At 39.5% G+C, this 19,451-nt stretch overlaps 1 protein-coding gene across 2 annotated transcripts in view; it reads right to left on the bottom strand.

The window, feature by feature from the left end:
- Window positions 1–469: 469 nt before the first annotated feature.
- Window positions 470–19,451, bottom strand: part of LOC126338310 (coiled-coil domain-containing protein 149) — a 65,145-nt gene continuing 46,163 nt past the window's right edge. The window contains exon 11 of one of the 2 annotated variants that reach the window (XM_050001542.1): window positions 470–778. In XM_050001542.1, the coding sequence (XP_049857499.1) occupies window positions 663–778 (116 nt within the window). In that variant the 3' untranslated portion in view covers window positions 470–662. The remainder of the gene's footprint in view (window positions 779–19,451) is intronic. The other variant, XM_050001543.1, reaches the window with a different exon arrangement.

Genomic DNA, 19,451 nt, shown 5'->3' with positions numbered 1-19,451 from the left:
GGCATATAGACAGTCATTTTCCTTTGCTCTATTTGCAAGTGGAACAGCAAAGGAAATGACTAGTAGTGACAAAGTGTACCCTTCACTGCACACCATACATTGGCTTGTGGAGTATGAATGTTAATGCTGATGTAGAATGTCAGAGCCAGGCTTGCTTGCTTCCTTCACTCCCCCGGCAAAAATTTGCCAATTTACAATTAACACCCTGTAATTCTGCAAATACACACATATAAAAGTAAAATGTGACACACTACCTAGCTTTGGGAACTAAGTGTGCCTACATTAGGACTGCAAAATTGTACTGACCCAAAGTAAGCCTCTCTAGTTACAGACAGTTATGCCCCATCCTCAACCTATACAATAGCTGCAGCACCAAGTTAGAGCAAGAGGACAATGTAGCCAGCTAGGGCATTGGAGACACATGAATGTATAAAATTCTGACAACATAAATTGAAAACATTACACCTGATTGCAAAAGAAAAACATTTATTGTATATACATAAATATTAACATTTATATAATATATGATTAAATACAATACATATAAACAAAAAAGGGAATCACAGCTGTTTCAGCAGATGCTGGCTTTAGGCAGGAAGAATCATATCTTGTATAGCTTATGGGAATCCATATACAACTGGCAGGCACAAACTGAAAGAAAGTTATGCACTAGTTTTTGACTGTTGTCTAATGTCTTCAAGAGCTTTCTGTACCAGCAGCTGGAGCTGTGGAGGCAGACAGTCTTCCAAAGACCCTGAGGTATTTTCATCCATTGAACCTGAGGAAAAACATTACTATGGATAATTATCATTGTATTGTTAAGATTAAGTACATATGAATGATCCAAAGCAGTACATATCAAGTTTTCAGATAATGGTGCACCAACGGATCAAAGTTCTTACATATTATCATTTGGCTTAGTTGACTGTACATAATGAAGCATGTGTGTTCATCTACATCTACATGGATACTCTGCAAATCACATTTAAGTGCCTGGCACAGGGTTCCATTATCTACACAATGCTGTGGACTGATCCTCAGCTTTCTTCTATAGCTGTTCCCAAAAAACTGTTACTGAACCCAGGGTTCACACTTTGTACTGGAAATAAGACCAATCACAATTAGAAAAATATCCAATCAAAATTTGTCTGGAAATAACTACTTGTTAGGAGATGACCCATTCTGTCCTGTGGTAGCCAGTCATCTGCTGACCCTAGAGATGATGCCCAATATGGCACTCAGTATGGCGTCCACTCTTCCATATAGCTCCCTCCTCATTTAATCACAAAACTGTGCAAACACACCTGGCTGCTCTCAAATTTTGTAACATACACAGTACACACACTACTGTAGAATATACCCAGTGTTGATTGGTGTGGAACACATCAATGCCTTTAAATGCCCCCACAGCCAGAAATCCAAGGGATAAAGGCAAAGAATGGGAAGTTCATACTATGAGACCATGTCTATCAATTCACTGTTTAGTAATTTTTGTGTTAGGTACTGTAATACAAGATGAAGAAAGTGGGGTGGGGTGTTGTCCCACTGTGCATAAGTCACATCCATAGTATTATTGCGAGGGTAAAGTTCTTCAATAGCATGGGTAATTTATCAAATAGAAATTTGTAATAAACGGCATCTGCTAATCTGGCTGGTAAAGTGTATGCTCCTATGAGTCTACCACCCTCAGTTCCTACCCAAACTGATACTAAAGGTTATACGATGCCTTACTTCCATCTGCCCACATGTAATTATTGCAGTAATTTATTGTCCCACTTTGTGGTGGATCCTACTTCACCCATAAATAAAATGAAAGCCTGAACTGCAGATCATTGCTAATACTCCTTAGAATCCACTGGTAGAACTGTAATTTGGCTTGGTGATCCCGAGGTCTGAGATCTGGTACAGCCTGTAAACGATGTGATAAAGTAACTACTCATGAAGAATTGGTCATGCAAGATTGTGGATTATGCCTTCAGCAACTGTAAATCTTTGCACACTTTCTGCAATATCATCTCTACTCATGGCACCAATCATTTCTCCACATCAAGCATGCTAAATGTACAAGGCCTTGTCTTTGTTGCGATGACCTTCCATGTCCATTTCCAGATGGAGTGCGGCACTGAGGATGTCTTTTTGTGTGACTAATTGATACTGCTGGCTGAACTGAGGAAGTACATTTGCTTGTACTGCTAGCACAAATGCACAGTATATATTTGGCACTGCCAGTGAGAGACCAAAATATCAGTGCCTATTTCACTTGCTGCTAGGACTGCCAATGTCTGCATGTCACCAGCGTGGACCTGCTCTCTCCTGCGTCATTCACACTCCATGAAGATTCAACCTGCTGATTATGGCAGTTCCGCCATGTGATTTTGCTACAACAAACTTTGTCTGTTACCATACTCAGCTTGGACTGTTCTTTCTCAGTTAACATTTGAGTGCATGTTTAACACTAATGCCAAGTCACTGCAGTTGTATTTTCCATGTTGTTGTAATAAAAACTGTAGATACTGTGTAAACCATAGCCACATACCACATCTGCATAATCTTTACAGAACATTTGGACTCCATTTCACTGTTTAGTAGTTCAAAGCTCACAGAATCATTACTGGGGACCTTTTCCTTATATTTTTAACCAGCACTGCATGAGTATGGGACATTTTTTCTAAAACACCCTAAACAAATATGCAACAGTGGGCTGTCTAGATTCTGTCATAAATATCATGCTTTGACTTAGTTTAAAAAAACGGCAATAACTATATAGAGGATGCAACTATTTCGGCAAACCATCACTGAATGGCAAAGGAATTTCAACCCAGCAGCAAACAGAGCAACCTTAACTCTAACAACAGTCATTCTGCCACCAAAATCCCATAACAGGTATTCAAGACATTCTTAAAGCAAGAATCCTTTCTCATGACTGACAAAAATCTGCACAACTGCTACTGAACCACATACGAACTACTTCAGTTTTCTGCAAGTGATTTTTAGACAGGAGTGATTATTAGACATATTTTTAATCTCCTTCCTAATTACATCGTAGGCCTAACATCTGTCATAGCCCTGCAACAGGCTTGCACTTTCATAGTTAAAATTCTACTGCTATTTAAGATATTATTCTTATCCTATACACTGTGCATTCTCCCTAATCTCGAGATATGATTGTCTCTTGCCCCTCTAGTAATTCTGTCAATTCCATATAACTTTTTCTTTATCCTACTTGCAGTCAATTTCTCAAAAAAGGAGCAGTTAAATGTTATTTTCAGTTCTGTTGAAGGTTCAGTGATTAGTACGCTGATCTGTTAGGTATCAATTATATAGCACATAGTGTCCTGTACTTCAATTAAAATAATTCTGATGTTATATCAGCTTGACTGGTAGGGACAAGTCACCAATCAATTATAGTCATTCTTGAGTGCTGTCTATATGGTGTGTTGCTCATTTTGGAGGTTTTCACCACCACCATTTAACCACAAAGTTATTTTGTTAAATCTAGATACACAGTGTATCAGAAATATTTTTACTACTTATGGGGGCAGGCTCTTCGCACTAAAAATATTAAATAAGTCCAAAAACTGTTTTAATGCAGCTATCCACACTACACCCTGTTCAAAATTACTTTAGGACTGATAGCCAAGAAGATAGTAATGGAGTAAGGCTCATGCAGAAGCCATAGTGCGCATTCATTCAATCCCTTAAGATCTACAGTTGCATTAACCACCCACAGTTGCCACATCTTCACCCTTCCCACAACACTTGGTTCTTTCATTATGCTTCACAGCCAGCTTGCTGTCCTATGACATCATTCATTGCACTCAGATTTTATTTTGTTTTCATTTGTTACAGTTTTGAGGTTAAATACAGTAGATAACGAAAATACAACAACTCACATATAGCAAACTGATTTGTGGCACACACAAACACATAACATAAAATGGCATTCACACTATCTTCCAACCTCTTGCTCTTTCTCTAATAAAAGTACACACATTCACACACACACAACCAAACAGACTCCCAAACACATACTATTGCAGCCATGGTGAGATAAGGTTAAGATTTTCTGTTCTGTTGTTGTTTTTGTGAGATACTGAACAATGTCAAAGCAGCTTCATCAAAAATAACTTCAATGTCAGTCTCTTGGTTAGGAGACTGCCATATGAAGCCAGATAAACTGCTTGCAGGTTATGTACCTACTTTAACAAAGGAAAATTTAATGGTGGCCCACTTCTCCCTGTTAAGAAGGTGGTCAAAAGTGCTATAGCAGGTTCGAGCACAAGAAAAAACACTACAATAGATATTGGAAAAAAATGTTGGGGAAAAGAAAAGAAGTTGGAAAGTTAGTAGTAAATGTGTGGATAAGTGATTTATAAAGACAGATTCATTTGTTGAGGGTGTGACAGGTTGTCATAAACGGTGTATTAATTTGAATGTGAATTTAGAACTGATAAATTAATAATAAATATAAATCTGATCAACCTAAGACTAAATTACCTAACTTCACTGCCACTAAATTCCTAGGCTCAGATGAAAGAAACATATTTTTTACCAGCAAGGTGCAATTTTAATGCTAAAGTATTTCTTTAAATGTAACAAACATTTCATTTAATGAATGTACAAGCGAAATCAGTAATCCAGACCAGTCAGATTGGAAATCAGTTTTAAAATATAAAACAAAAGATTTCTTTTTTGGCTATGAAATGATTAAAGTTATTTCTTTCAGTGCAAACAATACACTGTGATATCTCTGGAGGGAAAAATAATTTTGGGGCAGCCAGTGGCACATAAAAGATTATTACTATTAAGTCAGATTAGACACTTTTCAAGTTTAAATTAAAATCTGTTCACCTTTTCTGAGATAATTCAGCAATGATTTTAAGTTTGATGATTTTGGTTAGTACAACACACACACTGCACTTTGTGTATCTCATCAAACAAGTAATAGAAAATGTAAGTGATTTATCATAGTGGCATTCAGTGATTATCGTTTTGTACCTGTAAGCCCAACAACAGTGGAATTTAAGGTTCTCAGAAAACCATCATTTTAACCAGCAATGATAATTCTGGCTGCCAGGGTGTATCAGATCCCAGCTTCTTTAAAAAGTGGTATCTAGTAAGTTACATATCACTATTTAGAGATCTGCAAAGCATGGCTTTTCACTACATACATTTCTGTGACTGTAAGCTGCTGGCCAAGAGAAGCTATCACTGGGGATGATGCAAATTTTAAAGGCAGATCTGTAAATTGAATATTGATGGTGATGGGTACATTGATGAGAAGTGGGTTAATTCTGACAGAACCCAGAAACAGGACTGAGCAGACAGCACAACTAGAACAACAATGACAATGCTTTCCAGCAAGGGAGTTGGACTTCTTGTTCCACATGCAGTCATCTCGCACAACTTTCCTCCAAACTGTCTCCTGCCTTTTAAATCAAATAACAGGAGTTTATCATGAAGAAATGAATCATACGAGGCCTGTTCAAAAAACTCCAGAACATTCGTAATTTCGTGCCAATGGAGTGTTGGAGAGAAATGTGATTGGCATCCCTGCACATGCCTATGTTTAATGTGTAACTGTTGTATGTTTGTTAGTTATTGTTCATTGCTGCATTGAGTAGAACATTGTTGTCGCACAGTTTGAGAACTTTGAAATGGCAGAGTTAGAGGAACAATGTGTCTGGCTAAAATTTTGCATGAAAATCAAGAAAACCTTACCGGAGACACATCAAATGATGCAGGAAGCCTACGGTCATGGGTGTTTAAGCAGTACTCGATGTTACAAATGGTTCACATGGAAGTTAAAGGTGATCCTCATTCAGGATGCCCTTCGATGTCTACAGACGCTGCATGTGTCAGGAATGTCAACAAAATTGTGCATGCCAGTCAAAGACTGACTGTCCAAGAGACTGCAGAAGAATGTAGCATTTCAATTGGATCATTCCATGAAATCCAGACACAGCATCTTGGAACGCATCGGGTCGCTGCCAAGTTCGCCCCACGACTCATGAGTCAAGACTGAAAAGACTTTCACCTCGAAATCTGTTATAAGCTTTTGAATTGCTCAAAAGAGAGTGAGATATTCCTTAAAAGAATCATAACTGCTGATGAGATGTGGGTCTACAGTCTGACACCAAAGTTCTGTCTTCACAATGGGTCAAGAAAGGTTCTCCAAGACAAAAAAAGCTTGTCAGGTCAAATGTCAAAGCCATGCTGATACTTTTCTTTGACTTTGAAAGATCAGTTCATCAAGAATTTGTGACACAGATACAAATTGTTAATTGAAGGTACTAACAGGACATTTGTGATACCTGCAAGAAAATATAAGAAGGAAACAGCCCGAAATATGGCAAGACAATTCATGGCTCTTGCTTCATGATAATGCACCCAGACATTTATCCCTGTTGGTTTTTGTCTACTGCATATATATATATATATATATATATATATATATATATATATATATATATATATTAAAAACAAAGATTCCAAGACTTACCAAGCGGGAAAGCGCCGGCAGACAGGCACATGAACAAAACACACAAACACACACACAGAATTACGAGCTTTCGCAACTGGCAGTTGCTTCGTCAGGAAAGAGGGAAGGAGAGGGAAAAATGAAAGGATGTGGGTTTTAAGGGAGAGGGTAAGGAGTCATTCCAATCCCGGGAGCGGAAAGACTTCCCTTAGGGGAAAAAAAGGACAGGTGTACACTCGCGCACACACACACACACACATATCCATCCGCACATACACAGACACAAGCAGACATATTTGTCTGTGTATGTGCGGATGGATATGTGTGTGTGTGTGTGTGTGTGTGTGTGTGTGTGCGCGAGTGTACACCTGTCCTTTTTTTCCCCTAACGGAAGTCTTTCCGCTCCCGGGATTGGAATGACTCCTTACCCTCTCCCTTAAAACCAACATCCTTTCATTTTTCCCTCTCCTTCCCTCTTTCCTGACGAAGCAACTGCCAGTTGCGAAAGCTCGTAATTCTGTGTGTGTGTTTGTGTGTTTTGTTCATGTGCCTGTCTGCTGGCGCTTTCCCGCTTGGTAAGTCTTGGAATCTTTGTTTTTAATATATATATATATATATATATATATATATATATATATATATATATATATATATATATATATATATATATCACTGTACTGCCTCATCCTCTGTACTCTACTGACCTGCCCTCTGCAGACTTCCTTTTATTTTTATTTGCATAGTTGAAAACCTCATTGAAAGGACAAAGATTCGCAACAATAGACGAGATAAAAGAAAATTCGCAGAGGACACTTCAAGCGATCCAGCAAAAGGTGTGCCAAGACTGCTTCCGGAAGTGGAAATGGCATTGAGAGTGGTGTATCAATTGTGAAGGAGAGTGAAAAGGACACCATGACCATTAAGCAAAAGGTAAGTGTAGAAAAATTATGTGGACAAAGTTCTGGAACTGTTTGAACAGACTCTGTATGTGTGCTATGCGCTTCTTAGACCTGCTAATACGAAATATGCAAACATTAACAACACATAGACTGGAGGTAGGAAACATTGAAAGCGCAAAAAAGAAAATAGGAAAAAACCACAAAGATTCACGGTACAAATCATTTTATTTGAAGGAATTAAAGCTAGGATAGTTTCACTTCATTTTTAAAATGACAGAAAAAAGTTGCAAAAGTGTAACAAGTTTAGAATTAAAAAAATATGTAAAAATGAAAATTTAAGTAAACATTTAAGTGCCATGCTTCATTTCATAGGAATCACTGACTGCACAGCATCACATCCTTTTTTTCTGAGCATTAACAAATAATACAATATTGACATCACTGACATTGAGAAATAATTTTCCATGTATTTCAATTACAGAAAATCAACCATGGCTAATAGGTCCTATTTTTTAGCACTTAAATTGTTGATCAATGGAACACGAGTAATATTCCTAAGATGAAAAAAATCATGCAGTTTGAACACAGAAATTACACAATATTTGGTTTTATTTCATTATACTACACAATCCGCAATTAAATTCTCATGATTTATGCTTACATCATGTTGCATTGGTTCTTTCTGAACAACAAATGTCCATTTGTTTATTACATATGGCTTTTCCTGAATTCTTAGCTCAGTGTTCTTCTTTAAGTTTCTTATGGTGCCTTTCCTTTGCTTCATAGAGCACTAGACATAAAAGATTAACGTTTGAAATAACTTACATGAAGTAAAATGTACTGTTTCTTGCTGGTAGTAGGAAAGTGAGCAAGAAACAGGGTAAAATGTGATTACCACTGCGGTCAGATACACTTGGCACATTCAGCACTCCTCATGTCACAAACAAAGGTACTTACATACTGCTGAATCTAGTGAAGTTACTGTAAAGCACAAGATGGCTTCTCTGGTACTTCCAACTTATCTCAAGTTATTGGCCATGGTATATTTAGCATTTTACAGGAAAAAAAGAAAATACCCAAACCTGACATTTCCAGTGTTTCCCATTTCCAGTCTTAAATTGTTCTTGATAATGCTCCCAGCCACTGTGGTATAGCTGTTTAGGTACGTTCCAAGGCAAAGGAAAAGGAAAAGGAGAACATAAATGGTTGTCTTCAACATAACAGCTTATGGAATTTATGTATTTTTGGGAACCATGATTCCCCAGGTGTGAAACTTAAGAGCTTGACATACACTTATCACCTGCCACTTTATCACAAAACAGAATTGATACGGGTCAAAGTTAAAGATTACATAAGGGGGGAGGGGGGGGGGGGGAGATTCTGTCCCCAGTCAAAGCACTCACTATTGACACTGACAGAAAGACATCCCTGAAAATAAGATTAAAGCCATAGATCACACATTACACATCATGGAAGAAAAATGGCACAATTAAGCAATTTTGAAAAATTCAGTACAGGGAATGATGACACCATTAAACTAAGAAACTGACAATGTTGGTGATAGCAACAACAGTAATGTCAGGAGAGTTTTTCCACATCAGCGCAAAGTAGGTGGACAGACAGATTTAGCAGAGCATTTGGAGCATGTGGTTTAAACACCTGCAGGGCAAAAGTACATTTTCACAAGTTTTGACTAATAAGAAAGTTATTCTCAGCAACTGAATCTGAATGAGATCATATCAGGAACTCAGTCTGTACTACACACAAGAAATCTCTCACTGTTTGCAATATAAATGAGGGGACCTATTTTGTATTGCCATTCTTCTTTATTCTGAATCAATATGACAAGTTTTCTCACTTCATTTAACAAGAATAACTAGGTTTTACTTTTTATTTTTTATTTTGCTACATTAGGAATAAGTAGAAAGTGTGGTCAAAAACCATAATAATAGGCCATTTATAAACCTAGCAAACAGCATCTCATAATGAAACCACACGGACAATAACTTAATTATTGATGTGTAAGTGTGAAGAATAATTAATCTCATGTGGGAAATGTTTGACATAGTTCCGGTTTGGAGCAGATGAAAATATAATGGATTCTTAAGCTTTTGTTCACATCATGTATTTACCTACATTCACACATAAAGATGCTTTTTGCATGCAATTAATTTTGCAGTGCCATCAGCAAACGCATTTTTGTAAACTTTCAGTACTGGTAATCATATTAAAAATTGTTTGCATAAGTAAAACTGAAGTGGAAACATAGTGAAGCTCTTTCATCACACACTGACACCAGTTCCATCTTTGTATGCTGAACAGTTTCCGAGTCTGAGTGAGTTGAATGAAATGTGTGATCATGCATGTATTTCATGCAGGACAGGGCAACTCGGTTCCTTGCCTGCATGTGCTTCTTCCAAAGTATCAACACTGAAAAATTCAGAACAGTATGGTCTAACACCTGCAAACAGCTTTATTTCTGCCTAGGTACTGCAACCAACATATATTTCAACCAGATTACTGTACCCAAGTCTTGGTCTACCTCTACAATTTTTATCACCACACTTCCCTCCATTACCAATTTAACTACTCCTTGATACTTCAGAATGTTCCCTATCAACTGAATCCTCCTTTAGTCAATGATGTGCAATAAACTTTTTTCCCCAAATTGATTCAATATTTCTTCATTAGTTATCTGACCTACCCATCTAATCTTCAGCATTTTTCTGTAAAATCACTTTTCAATAGCTTCTCTCGTCGTCTTCTTCTTGTCTCACTTTTCATTTTTCAATTCCATATGAGGGTAGTCTAAACAAACATTTTCAGAAAAAACTTCCTAATACTTAAATTTATATTTGACATTAACAAAGTTCTCTTTTCAGAAAAGCTCTTATAACTACTGCAATACTGCATTAAATATTCTCTCTACTTCTGGTATTTTAAGTTATTGCGATCTCCACACAGTAAAACTTTTCTTCTGCTTTAGAATGTAATTTCCTAATCTACTTCCAACAGCATCATCTGATTTAATTCAACTACACTCCATTACCCTGACTTTATTTCTGTTGCTGTTAGTCTTACAATCTCTTTCCACGGCATCCTCTATTCCAATCAACTGATGTTCCAAGTCCTTTGTCAATTCACACAGAATCACAAAGTCGTCTGCAAACATCAAAGATTTTATTTCTTCTGAAGTGTAATTCTTTTTCCAAACTTTTCCTTGCTTTGCCTTATTGCTTGTCAATGTGCAGATTCAATAACATAGGGACTCACTGCAAACCTGTTCACAACCTTCTCAATCACTGCCTCACTTTCACGTTCTTTGACTCTTGCAACTGATTTCAGTGCAAGTTGAAGATAGCCTTTCATAGAGTCTTGTAATCAACACTGTGGAAAGCTTTCTCTAAATCTATAAATGTGGGTTTGCCTTTTTTTCGACATATCTTCTAAGACAAATCGTAAGGTCAGTATAGGCTCAAGTATTCCTATATTTCTCCAGAACACAAATATATCGTTCTCCAGAGAGGCTTCTACCAAACATTCCATTCTTCTGAAATAATTGTGTTATTATTTCATGATGACTTATGAAACTTACAGTTCAATAATAGTAACACCTGGCAGCAACTGCCTTCTTTGGTACTGGGATTCGGACGATCTTCTTAAAGTCTCAGGTTATTTCACCTGTCTCATATATTCTTCATACAAAATGGGATGATAATATCATAGTTGATTCTCCCTGTTCTGAAGGAATGTTATCTACTCCACTGCCTTCTTCATACTTAGGTGTTTCAGTGCTCTGTGAAACTGTCCTCACAGTATACATCACCCATGTCATCTTCACAAATTCTCTCTTCACTTTTCATAATAGTGCCTTCGAAGTTTGTTTCCCTTTAATAGTCGTCCTATATATTAATTCCGTCTACCAGCCTTTCCTTATTTGCTTAGTTCTCACTTGCCATTTGAGTTCTTGAGTTTCATACAGCTGCTTCTCTTTTCTCCAGTGGTTTATTGAATTTTCCTGTACACAACATAAATATTTCTCACACTCATATAAATATATATCCACAAATTCTTCATTTTGTAATTACTGAAGAAAGAACATTTTACAATATCAATTTATAAATTCACAACTCATGGTCACAATGTCCTCTGCTTGCTACTACACATTTTCACTCGTAAGATTGTGGACTTCCACATCATTTCATATCTGCCTAGATGTAACAAAAAGCCGCAACGATGTAGAGAAGCGCCAGCATGCAAATCTTCATGTGTGCAGCTTGTGTGGGTCATAGGCAGACCACAGGTGGGCCAAAGACCAGCCTGTCACTCAGTTTTGCTATGCCCTTCTTGAAAGTAGCCGAAACGGTACAGCGATTCATTTAGGGTTGCAGTGTGGCATTCTTCAGTCAGCACAACAACCCGAGTTCAGCAGAATTGTGATGTCAGTGCCGTTTGCTCTTCGCTATTTGTTTGTGGTATGAATGTCACAGTCCTGTGACTGTTTGCCACAAAAAGAGGCAGTCTATCAATCTATCAAATGCTTTAAAATGAGAGGGAATGACAGAAAAAGAGAGGAATAAGAATTGTCATTTCCTATAAGCAACGGGTACTGCACACCTGCTACAAAACAACATCACAGTACCACACAGAAAGAATTTAAAGATTTAATTGACAGTGAAAGAGCAAAAATAACAATGATTGTCAGATGGGTTTCATTGTCACGCACATCAAGAAACAGTTTGTGCTAAATCTGCAGGCCTAGAGCATGTGCAGAAATTGATGATATAGGTAGTAAAATTTCTGAATTCACACACATTATTCCATTGTCAGTTGTACAATTTTCATGGAACTGAACAACTCTCTGTTCAGTTACTGCAAAGTATATTGGTTAAGTCAAGGGGCATGCCTGGAATGATTTTTCAATTTAAAACTCACTATTGCTGAATTTTTGAAGGAAAAAGGAGTGCAGAAATGAAAATTAGAACACATGAAACAGATTGCAGACTCCACATTTTACATGGACTGTACTGCACAGTGCCCACAAAAAGACACTGCACGGTACCTTCTTTCTGACTACATGGGCTACATTTAACAAGAAAATCATGTTGTTGAAGCGAAACATTCTGACAAAGACAGTCCAGCTGCTTAAGCTCACAGACATTAAAGAAAAAGCGGGTTTGAAGAATTCATTATGGTCTTGAATAAATTACAAGGATAGTTTTATAAAGGTTTTGAGGACACTGTCAATCTCACATCTGTCTTCAAGTTGTTTTTGAGACCTTTTGCCATTTTAGTTGAAAGTGCCTCCTCTATGCAGGTGCACATGTAACTGACTGACCTGCTACGTAAATCCAGTTATAATGACAAATCTTTTTACTTGAAAACTGTACAGAACATCTACACTGCTTTCCTCAGGCAAAGTCTCCAAGCCTCCATTATGAGGTCACAAAAGTGCTACAATATTTCTATCAACACATTTATGTCAAAGACCTTTTTTCCAAAATGAATCTAAATAAGCCATGATTATAAGACAGCTTTGTGAATATTATGAAACTGTCTGTCTCTGTCCATATGCTGACAGTTTGCAGCAGAAAAAAATAGTAATATGTATTTAATGTACCAAAATTAACTAAATCATACTGAAAACTTGTTTTAAATAAAATAGAAAGAAACTTCCACATGGGAAAAATATATTAAAATATATTACACACAGCCTCCCATCCTTCATCAAAGACACCAACCACTTTCTCGAAAGCCTGGAATCCTTACCCAGTCTGTTACCCCCGGAAACCATCCTTGTAACCATTGATGCCACTTCCCTATACACAAATATCCCGCACGTCCAGGGCCTCACTGCAATGGAGCACTTCCTTTCACGCCGATCACCTGCCACCCTACCTAAAACCTCTTTCCTCGTCACCTTAGCCAGCTTCATCCTGACCCACAACTTCTTCACTTATGAAGGCCAGACATACCAACAATTAAAGGGAACAGTCATGGGTACCAGGATAGCCCCCTCGTATGCCAACCTATTTATGGGTCGCTTTCTTGGTTACCCAAGCCTGCCGACCCAAAGTTTGGTACCGATTTATTGACGACATCTTCATGATCTGGACTCGCAGTGAAGAACAACTCCTGAATTTCCTCTCCAACCTCAACTCCTTTGGTTCCATCAGATTCACCTGGTCCTACTCCAAATCCCATGCCACTTTCCTTGACGTTGACCTCCAACTGTCCAATGGCCAGCTTCACACATCTGTCCACATCAAACCCACCAACAAGCAACAGTACCTCCATTATGACAGCTGCCACCCATTCCATATCAAACGGTCCCTTCCCTACAGCCTAGGCCTTCGTGGCAAACGAATCTGCTGCAGTCCTGAATCCCTGAACCATTACACCAACAACCTGAAAACAGCTTTCGCATCCCGCAACTACCCTCCCGAACTGGTACAGAAGCAAATAACCAGAGCCACTTCCTCATCCCCTAAAACCCAGAACCTCTCACAGAAGAACCCTAAAAGTGCCCCACTTGTGACAGGATACTTCCCGGGACTGGATCAGACTCTGAATGTGGCTCTCCAGCAAGGATACGACTTCCTAAAATCCTGCCCCGAAATGAGATCCATCCTTCATGAAATCCTCCCCACTCCACCAAGAGTGTCTTTCCGCCATCCACCTAACCTTCGTAACCTCTTGGTTCATCCCTATGAAATCCCCAAGCCACCTTCCCTATCCTCTGGCTCCTACCCTTGTAACCACCCCTGGTGTAAAACCTGTCCTATGCACCGTCCCACCACCACCTACTCCAGTCCTGTAACCCGGAAGGTGTATACAATCAAAGGCAGAGCCACGTGTGAAAGCACCCACCTGATTTACCAACTGACCTGCCTACACTGTGACGCTTTCTATGTGGGAATCACCAGCAACAAACTGTCCATTCGCATGAATGGACACAGGCAGACAGTGTTTGTTGGTAATGAGGATCACCCTGTGGCTAAACATGCCTTGGTGCACGGCCAGCACATCTTGGCACAGTGTTACACTGTCCGGGTTATCTGGATACTTCCCACCAACACCAACCTATCCGAACTCCGGAGATGGGAACTTGCCCTTCAGTATACCCTCTCTTCTCGATATCCGCCAGGCCTCAACCTCCGCTAATTTCAAGTTGCCGCCGCTCATACCTCACCTGTCTTTCAATGACTTCTTTGCCTCTGTACTTCCGCCTCGACTGACATCTCTGCCCAAACTCTTTGCCTTTACAAATGTCTGCTTGTGTCTGTGTATGTGCGAATGGATATGTGTGTGTGTGTGCGCTCGCGAGTGTACACCTGTCCCTTTTTCCCCCTAAGGTAAGTCTTTCAATTCCCGGGATTGGAATGACTCCTTACCCTCTCCCTTAAAACCCACATCCTTTCGTCTTTCCCTCTTCTTCCCTCTTTCCTGAATAAGCAACCGTCAGTTGCGAAATCTAGAAATTCTGTGTGTGTGTTTGTGCGTTTTATTTATTGTGCCTGTCTACCGGCGCTTTCCCGCTTGGTAAGTCTTGAAAACTTGTTTTGTTTGAGAGCTATGTTGTTGACAACTGTTAAATATAAAATCAAGTTGTATGCAACTGCATTGCCATTTAAATGTGCCATGTTCGCTGTTTTCCCCTCTTCCCCCTTCCTCGCACTCACACAGTGTGGCAAGGCACTAGGGGAAATGTATGGTGAGGCCGAATGCTTCAGCACTCGGGTGCAGGCACAAGCTGTAATCTTGGCCACCCCTGATGTAGAGCCAATGGATCTGGAATTTTCTGCTGATAAAATCAGTTGCTTTAGTTCCCTACCCCACCCCTAATTAATAATACAAGACATAATAGGAATCATCCAGAGGATCTTAAACAACATGAATGTAATTTGCAGGATACTCATCAAGAATAACCAGATACTCCCTCTTGATTTGTAGGAACATATCCTGTATAAAGTTTGGAAGAGTGTTCTTAATTAAGTCATTCTAGACAACATCAGTAAGATGTGCTAAGTTGTAGAGCTCTCAAGTTCCACCCACATCAAGTCATTAAGTTCTCCATGATATTTCGGCAAATAGCCTCATTGGCATCTTCGTGTGGCTCCTGGGAAAGTGCGGGATGGGCTGCAATGTCAAAGGGTGCTTGGCAATTACAGGACATGCTTGGATCAAGGAACAGTCGGAATTATAGTTGTAAATTGTTGTAGTTGCGCTGGAAAAGACCCTGAGCTTCAAGCACTAATAAAAAGCACAGAAGCTGAAATCGTTATAGGTACAGAAAGCTGGCTAAAGCCTGAAATAAGTTCTGCAGAAATTTTTACGAAGTCTCAGACGGTATTCAGGAAAGATAGATTAGGCAGAATTGGTGGTGGAGTGTTTGTGTCTGTCAGTAGTGGTTTATCTTCTAGTGAAGTCGAAGTAGATACTCCGTGCGAATTGGTATGGGTGGAGGTTATACTTAACAGCTGAATTAAGTTAATAATTGGCTCCTTCTACCGACCCCCAGACTCCGATGATACAGTTGCGGAACAGTTCAGAGAAAGTTTGAGTCTCGTAACAAATAAATACCCCACTCATACGGTTATAGTTGGTGGGGACTTCAACCTACCCTCGGTATGTTGGCAAAAATACTTGTTCAAAAACGGTGGTAGGCAGAAAACGTCTTCCGAGATTGTCCTAAATGCTTTCTCCGAAAATTATTTCGAGCAGTTAGTCCACGAACCCACGCGAATTGTAAATGGTTGCGAAAACACACTTGACCTCTTAGCCACAAACAATCCAGAGCTGATAGAGAGCATCATGACTGATACAGGGATTAGTGATCACAAGGTCGTTGTAGCTAGACTCAATACCATTTCTTCCAAATCCATCAGAAACAAACGCAAAATAATTTTATTTAAAAAAGCGGATAAAGTGCCACTAGAAGCCTTCCTAAAAGACAATTTCCATCCCTTCCTAACTGACTATGCGAATGTAGATGAGATGTGGCTCAAATTCAAAGATATAGTAGCAACAGCAATTGAGATATTCATACCTCATAAATTGGTAAGAGATGGAACGGATCCCCCGTGGTACACAAAAAAGGTCCGAACGCTGTTGCAGAGGCAATGGAAAAAGCATGCGAAGTTCAGAAGAATGCGAAATCCCGAAGATGGGCTAAAATTTACAGACGCGCGAAATTTGGGACGTACTTCGATGCGAGATGCCTTTAATAGGTTCCACAACAAAACATTGTCTCGAAATTTGGTAGAAAATCCGAAGAAATTCTGATCGTATGTAAAGTACACAAGCGGCAAGACGCAGTCAATACCTTCGCTGCGCAGTGCCGATGGTACTGTTATCGACGACTGTGCCGCTAAAGCGGAGTTATTGAACGCAGTTTTCCGAAATTCCTTCACCAGGGAAGACGAATGGAATATTCCAGAATTTGAAACACGAACATCTGCTAGCATGAGTTTCTTAGAAGTAGATACCTTAGGGGTTGCGAAGCAACTCAAATCGCTTGATACGGGCAAGTCTTCAGGTCCAGATTGTATACCGATTAGGTTCCTTTCAGATTACGCTGATACTATAGCTCCCTACTTAGCACTCATATACAACCGCTCGCTCACTGATAGATCTGTACCTACAGATTGGAAAATTGCGCAGGTCGCACCAGTGTTCAAGAAGGGTAGTAGGAGTAATCCATTTAACTACAGACCTATATCATTGACATCGGTTTGCAGTAGGGTTTTGGAGTATATACTGTATTCAAACATTATGAATCACCTCGAAGGGAACGATCTATTGACACGAAATTAGCATGGCTTCAGAAAACATCGCTCTTGTGCAACGCAGCTAGCTCTTTATTCGCACGAAGTAATGGCCGCTATCGACAGGGGATCTCAAGTTGATTCCGTATTTCTAGATTTCCGGAAAGCTTTTGACACCGTTCCTCACAAGCGACTTCTAACCAAGCTGCGGAACTATGGGGTATCGTCTCAGTTGTGTGACTGGATTCGTGATTTCCTGTCAGGAAGGTCGCACTTCGTAGTAATAGACGGCAAATCATCGAGTAAAACTGAAGTGATATCAGGTGTTCCCCAAGGAAGTGTCCTGGGACCTCTACTGTTCCTGATCTGTATAAATGACCTGGGTGACAATCTGAGCAGTTCTCTTAGAATGTTCGCAGATGATGCTGTAATTTACCGTCTAGTAAGGTCATCCGAAGACCAGTATCAGTTGCAAAGCGATTTAGAAAAGATTGCTGTATGGTGTGTCAGGTGGCAGTTGACACTAAATAACGAAAAGTGTGAGATGATCCACGAGTTCCAAAAGAAATCTGTTGGAATTCGATTACTCGATAAATAGTACAATTCTCAAGGCTGTCAATTCAACTAAGTACCTGGGTGTTAAAATTACGAACAACTTCAGTTGGAAGGACCACATAGATAATATTGTCGGGAAGGCGAGCCAAAGGTTGCGTTTCATTGGCAGGACACTTAGAAGATGCAACAAGTCCACTAAAGAGACAGCTTACACTACAGTCATTCGTCCTCTGTTAGAATATTGCTGCGCGGTGTGGGATCCTTACCAGGTGGGATTGACGGAGGACATCGAAAGGGTGCAAAAAAGGGCAGCTCGTTTTGTATTATCATGTTATAGGGGAGAGAGTGTGGCAGATATGATACACGAGTTGGGATGGAAGTCATTACAGCATAGACGTTTTTCGTCGCGGCGAGACCTTTTTACGAAATTTCAGTCACCAACTTTCTCTTCCGAATGCGAAAATATTTTGTTGAGCCCAACCTACATAGGTAGGAATGATCATCAAAATAAAATAAGAGAAATCAGAGCTCGAACAGAAAGGTTTAGGTGTTCGTTTTTCCCGCTCGCTGTTCGTGAGTGGAATAGTAGAGAGATAGTATGATTGTGGTTCGATGAACCCTCTGCCAAGCACTTAAATGTGAATTACAGAGTAGTCGTGTAGATGTAGATGACTACTGCTCTGTTTATGTCAATGTCCCAAATATGTCAGTGATTACCCTATCTATCATTCTGTTCCTGTCACTATCCATGCTGCAGCGGGTGATGGCAGTGATGTGGTTTTGACATCTGGCAGCAAACTGTGGTCTTCAGCAACTGCATTATCACCACTGGGTGCGCACTTCACCGTACACTTAACGCTTTTCTTTTTCTTGGCTCTGTGAAGGGTTCCTTGCCTAATTCAGTTGTAGGCCACTGTCTTTGTTAGTTAGATTGTCTTGGATTCTAATTTCAGTGGCCTCTCATCACACATTCCAAGCAGGAGGAAGACTGCCTAAGTATCTTGATTTTAATGTAATCTGTAATATGGCAACTTTTTATATTATTGTCAGTCACAGCTGATATGGTGGTCTGGCATAATTCAGTGTGGTGTTTACATTCACAGCACCTTTCTTCCACAGTGTGTACACTTTCCCAAATATGTATGTCACAAAATTAGCAGGGGATTTGGTTGACCTTTGGTTTGAAAAATCCTACATCATACTGTACATAATCTTAAGGATGGGGAAAATACACATTTAATACTGTGTTGCTCCAAGATTCTGTTGACTTTTCTGGTGTATTGCCTACAAATGAGATGCACACTAGAAACTTATCTCCTTTTTTTCTTCCTGCTGTTGCATAGCTAGAATCTGTCCAAGCGTACACTTTATCTGCTTGCTGTTATATCAGTTTCTTAGGAATTTTGTCTCCAGGTGGGTCAGCTCGGATGGAAGGCTGTTTTGGTTGCACATGGATTGTACCCTGCGAACAAGTGTGAACATGTACATAAAAACCAATGTGTGCAGGCTTCCAATTAGTTTTCATTTCACCAGGACATCAAGAAACAGGACAGCACCATCCTGTTCCACCTCCACGATTAACTGTATGTTGGGTGAAGCAAGTTGAGGTTATGGAGAAACTCACCTAAGATGTGTCACGCATGTGGCCACACAACAAACATATCATCCAAATAATGGAAGAAACAGGTTGGTTTTAGTTGGGCTTGCTCCAGAGCCTACTGTTACATGAACAACATCGAGCGAGGTGGT

This window comes from Schistocerca gregaria, chromosome 1 (assembly GCF_023897955.1).
Source record: "Schistocerca gregaria isolate iqSchGreg1 chromosome 1, iqSchGreg1.2, whole genome shotgun sequence".
NCBI classification, from domain to species: Eukaryota; Metazoa; Arthropoda; class Insecta; order Orthoptera; family Acrididae; genus Schistocerca; species Schistocerca gregaria.
The sequence above is the reverse complement of the archived record's forward strand: the minus strand, read 5'-3'. Positions and strand labels throughout refer to the sequence as shown.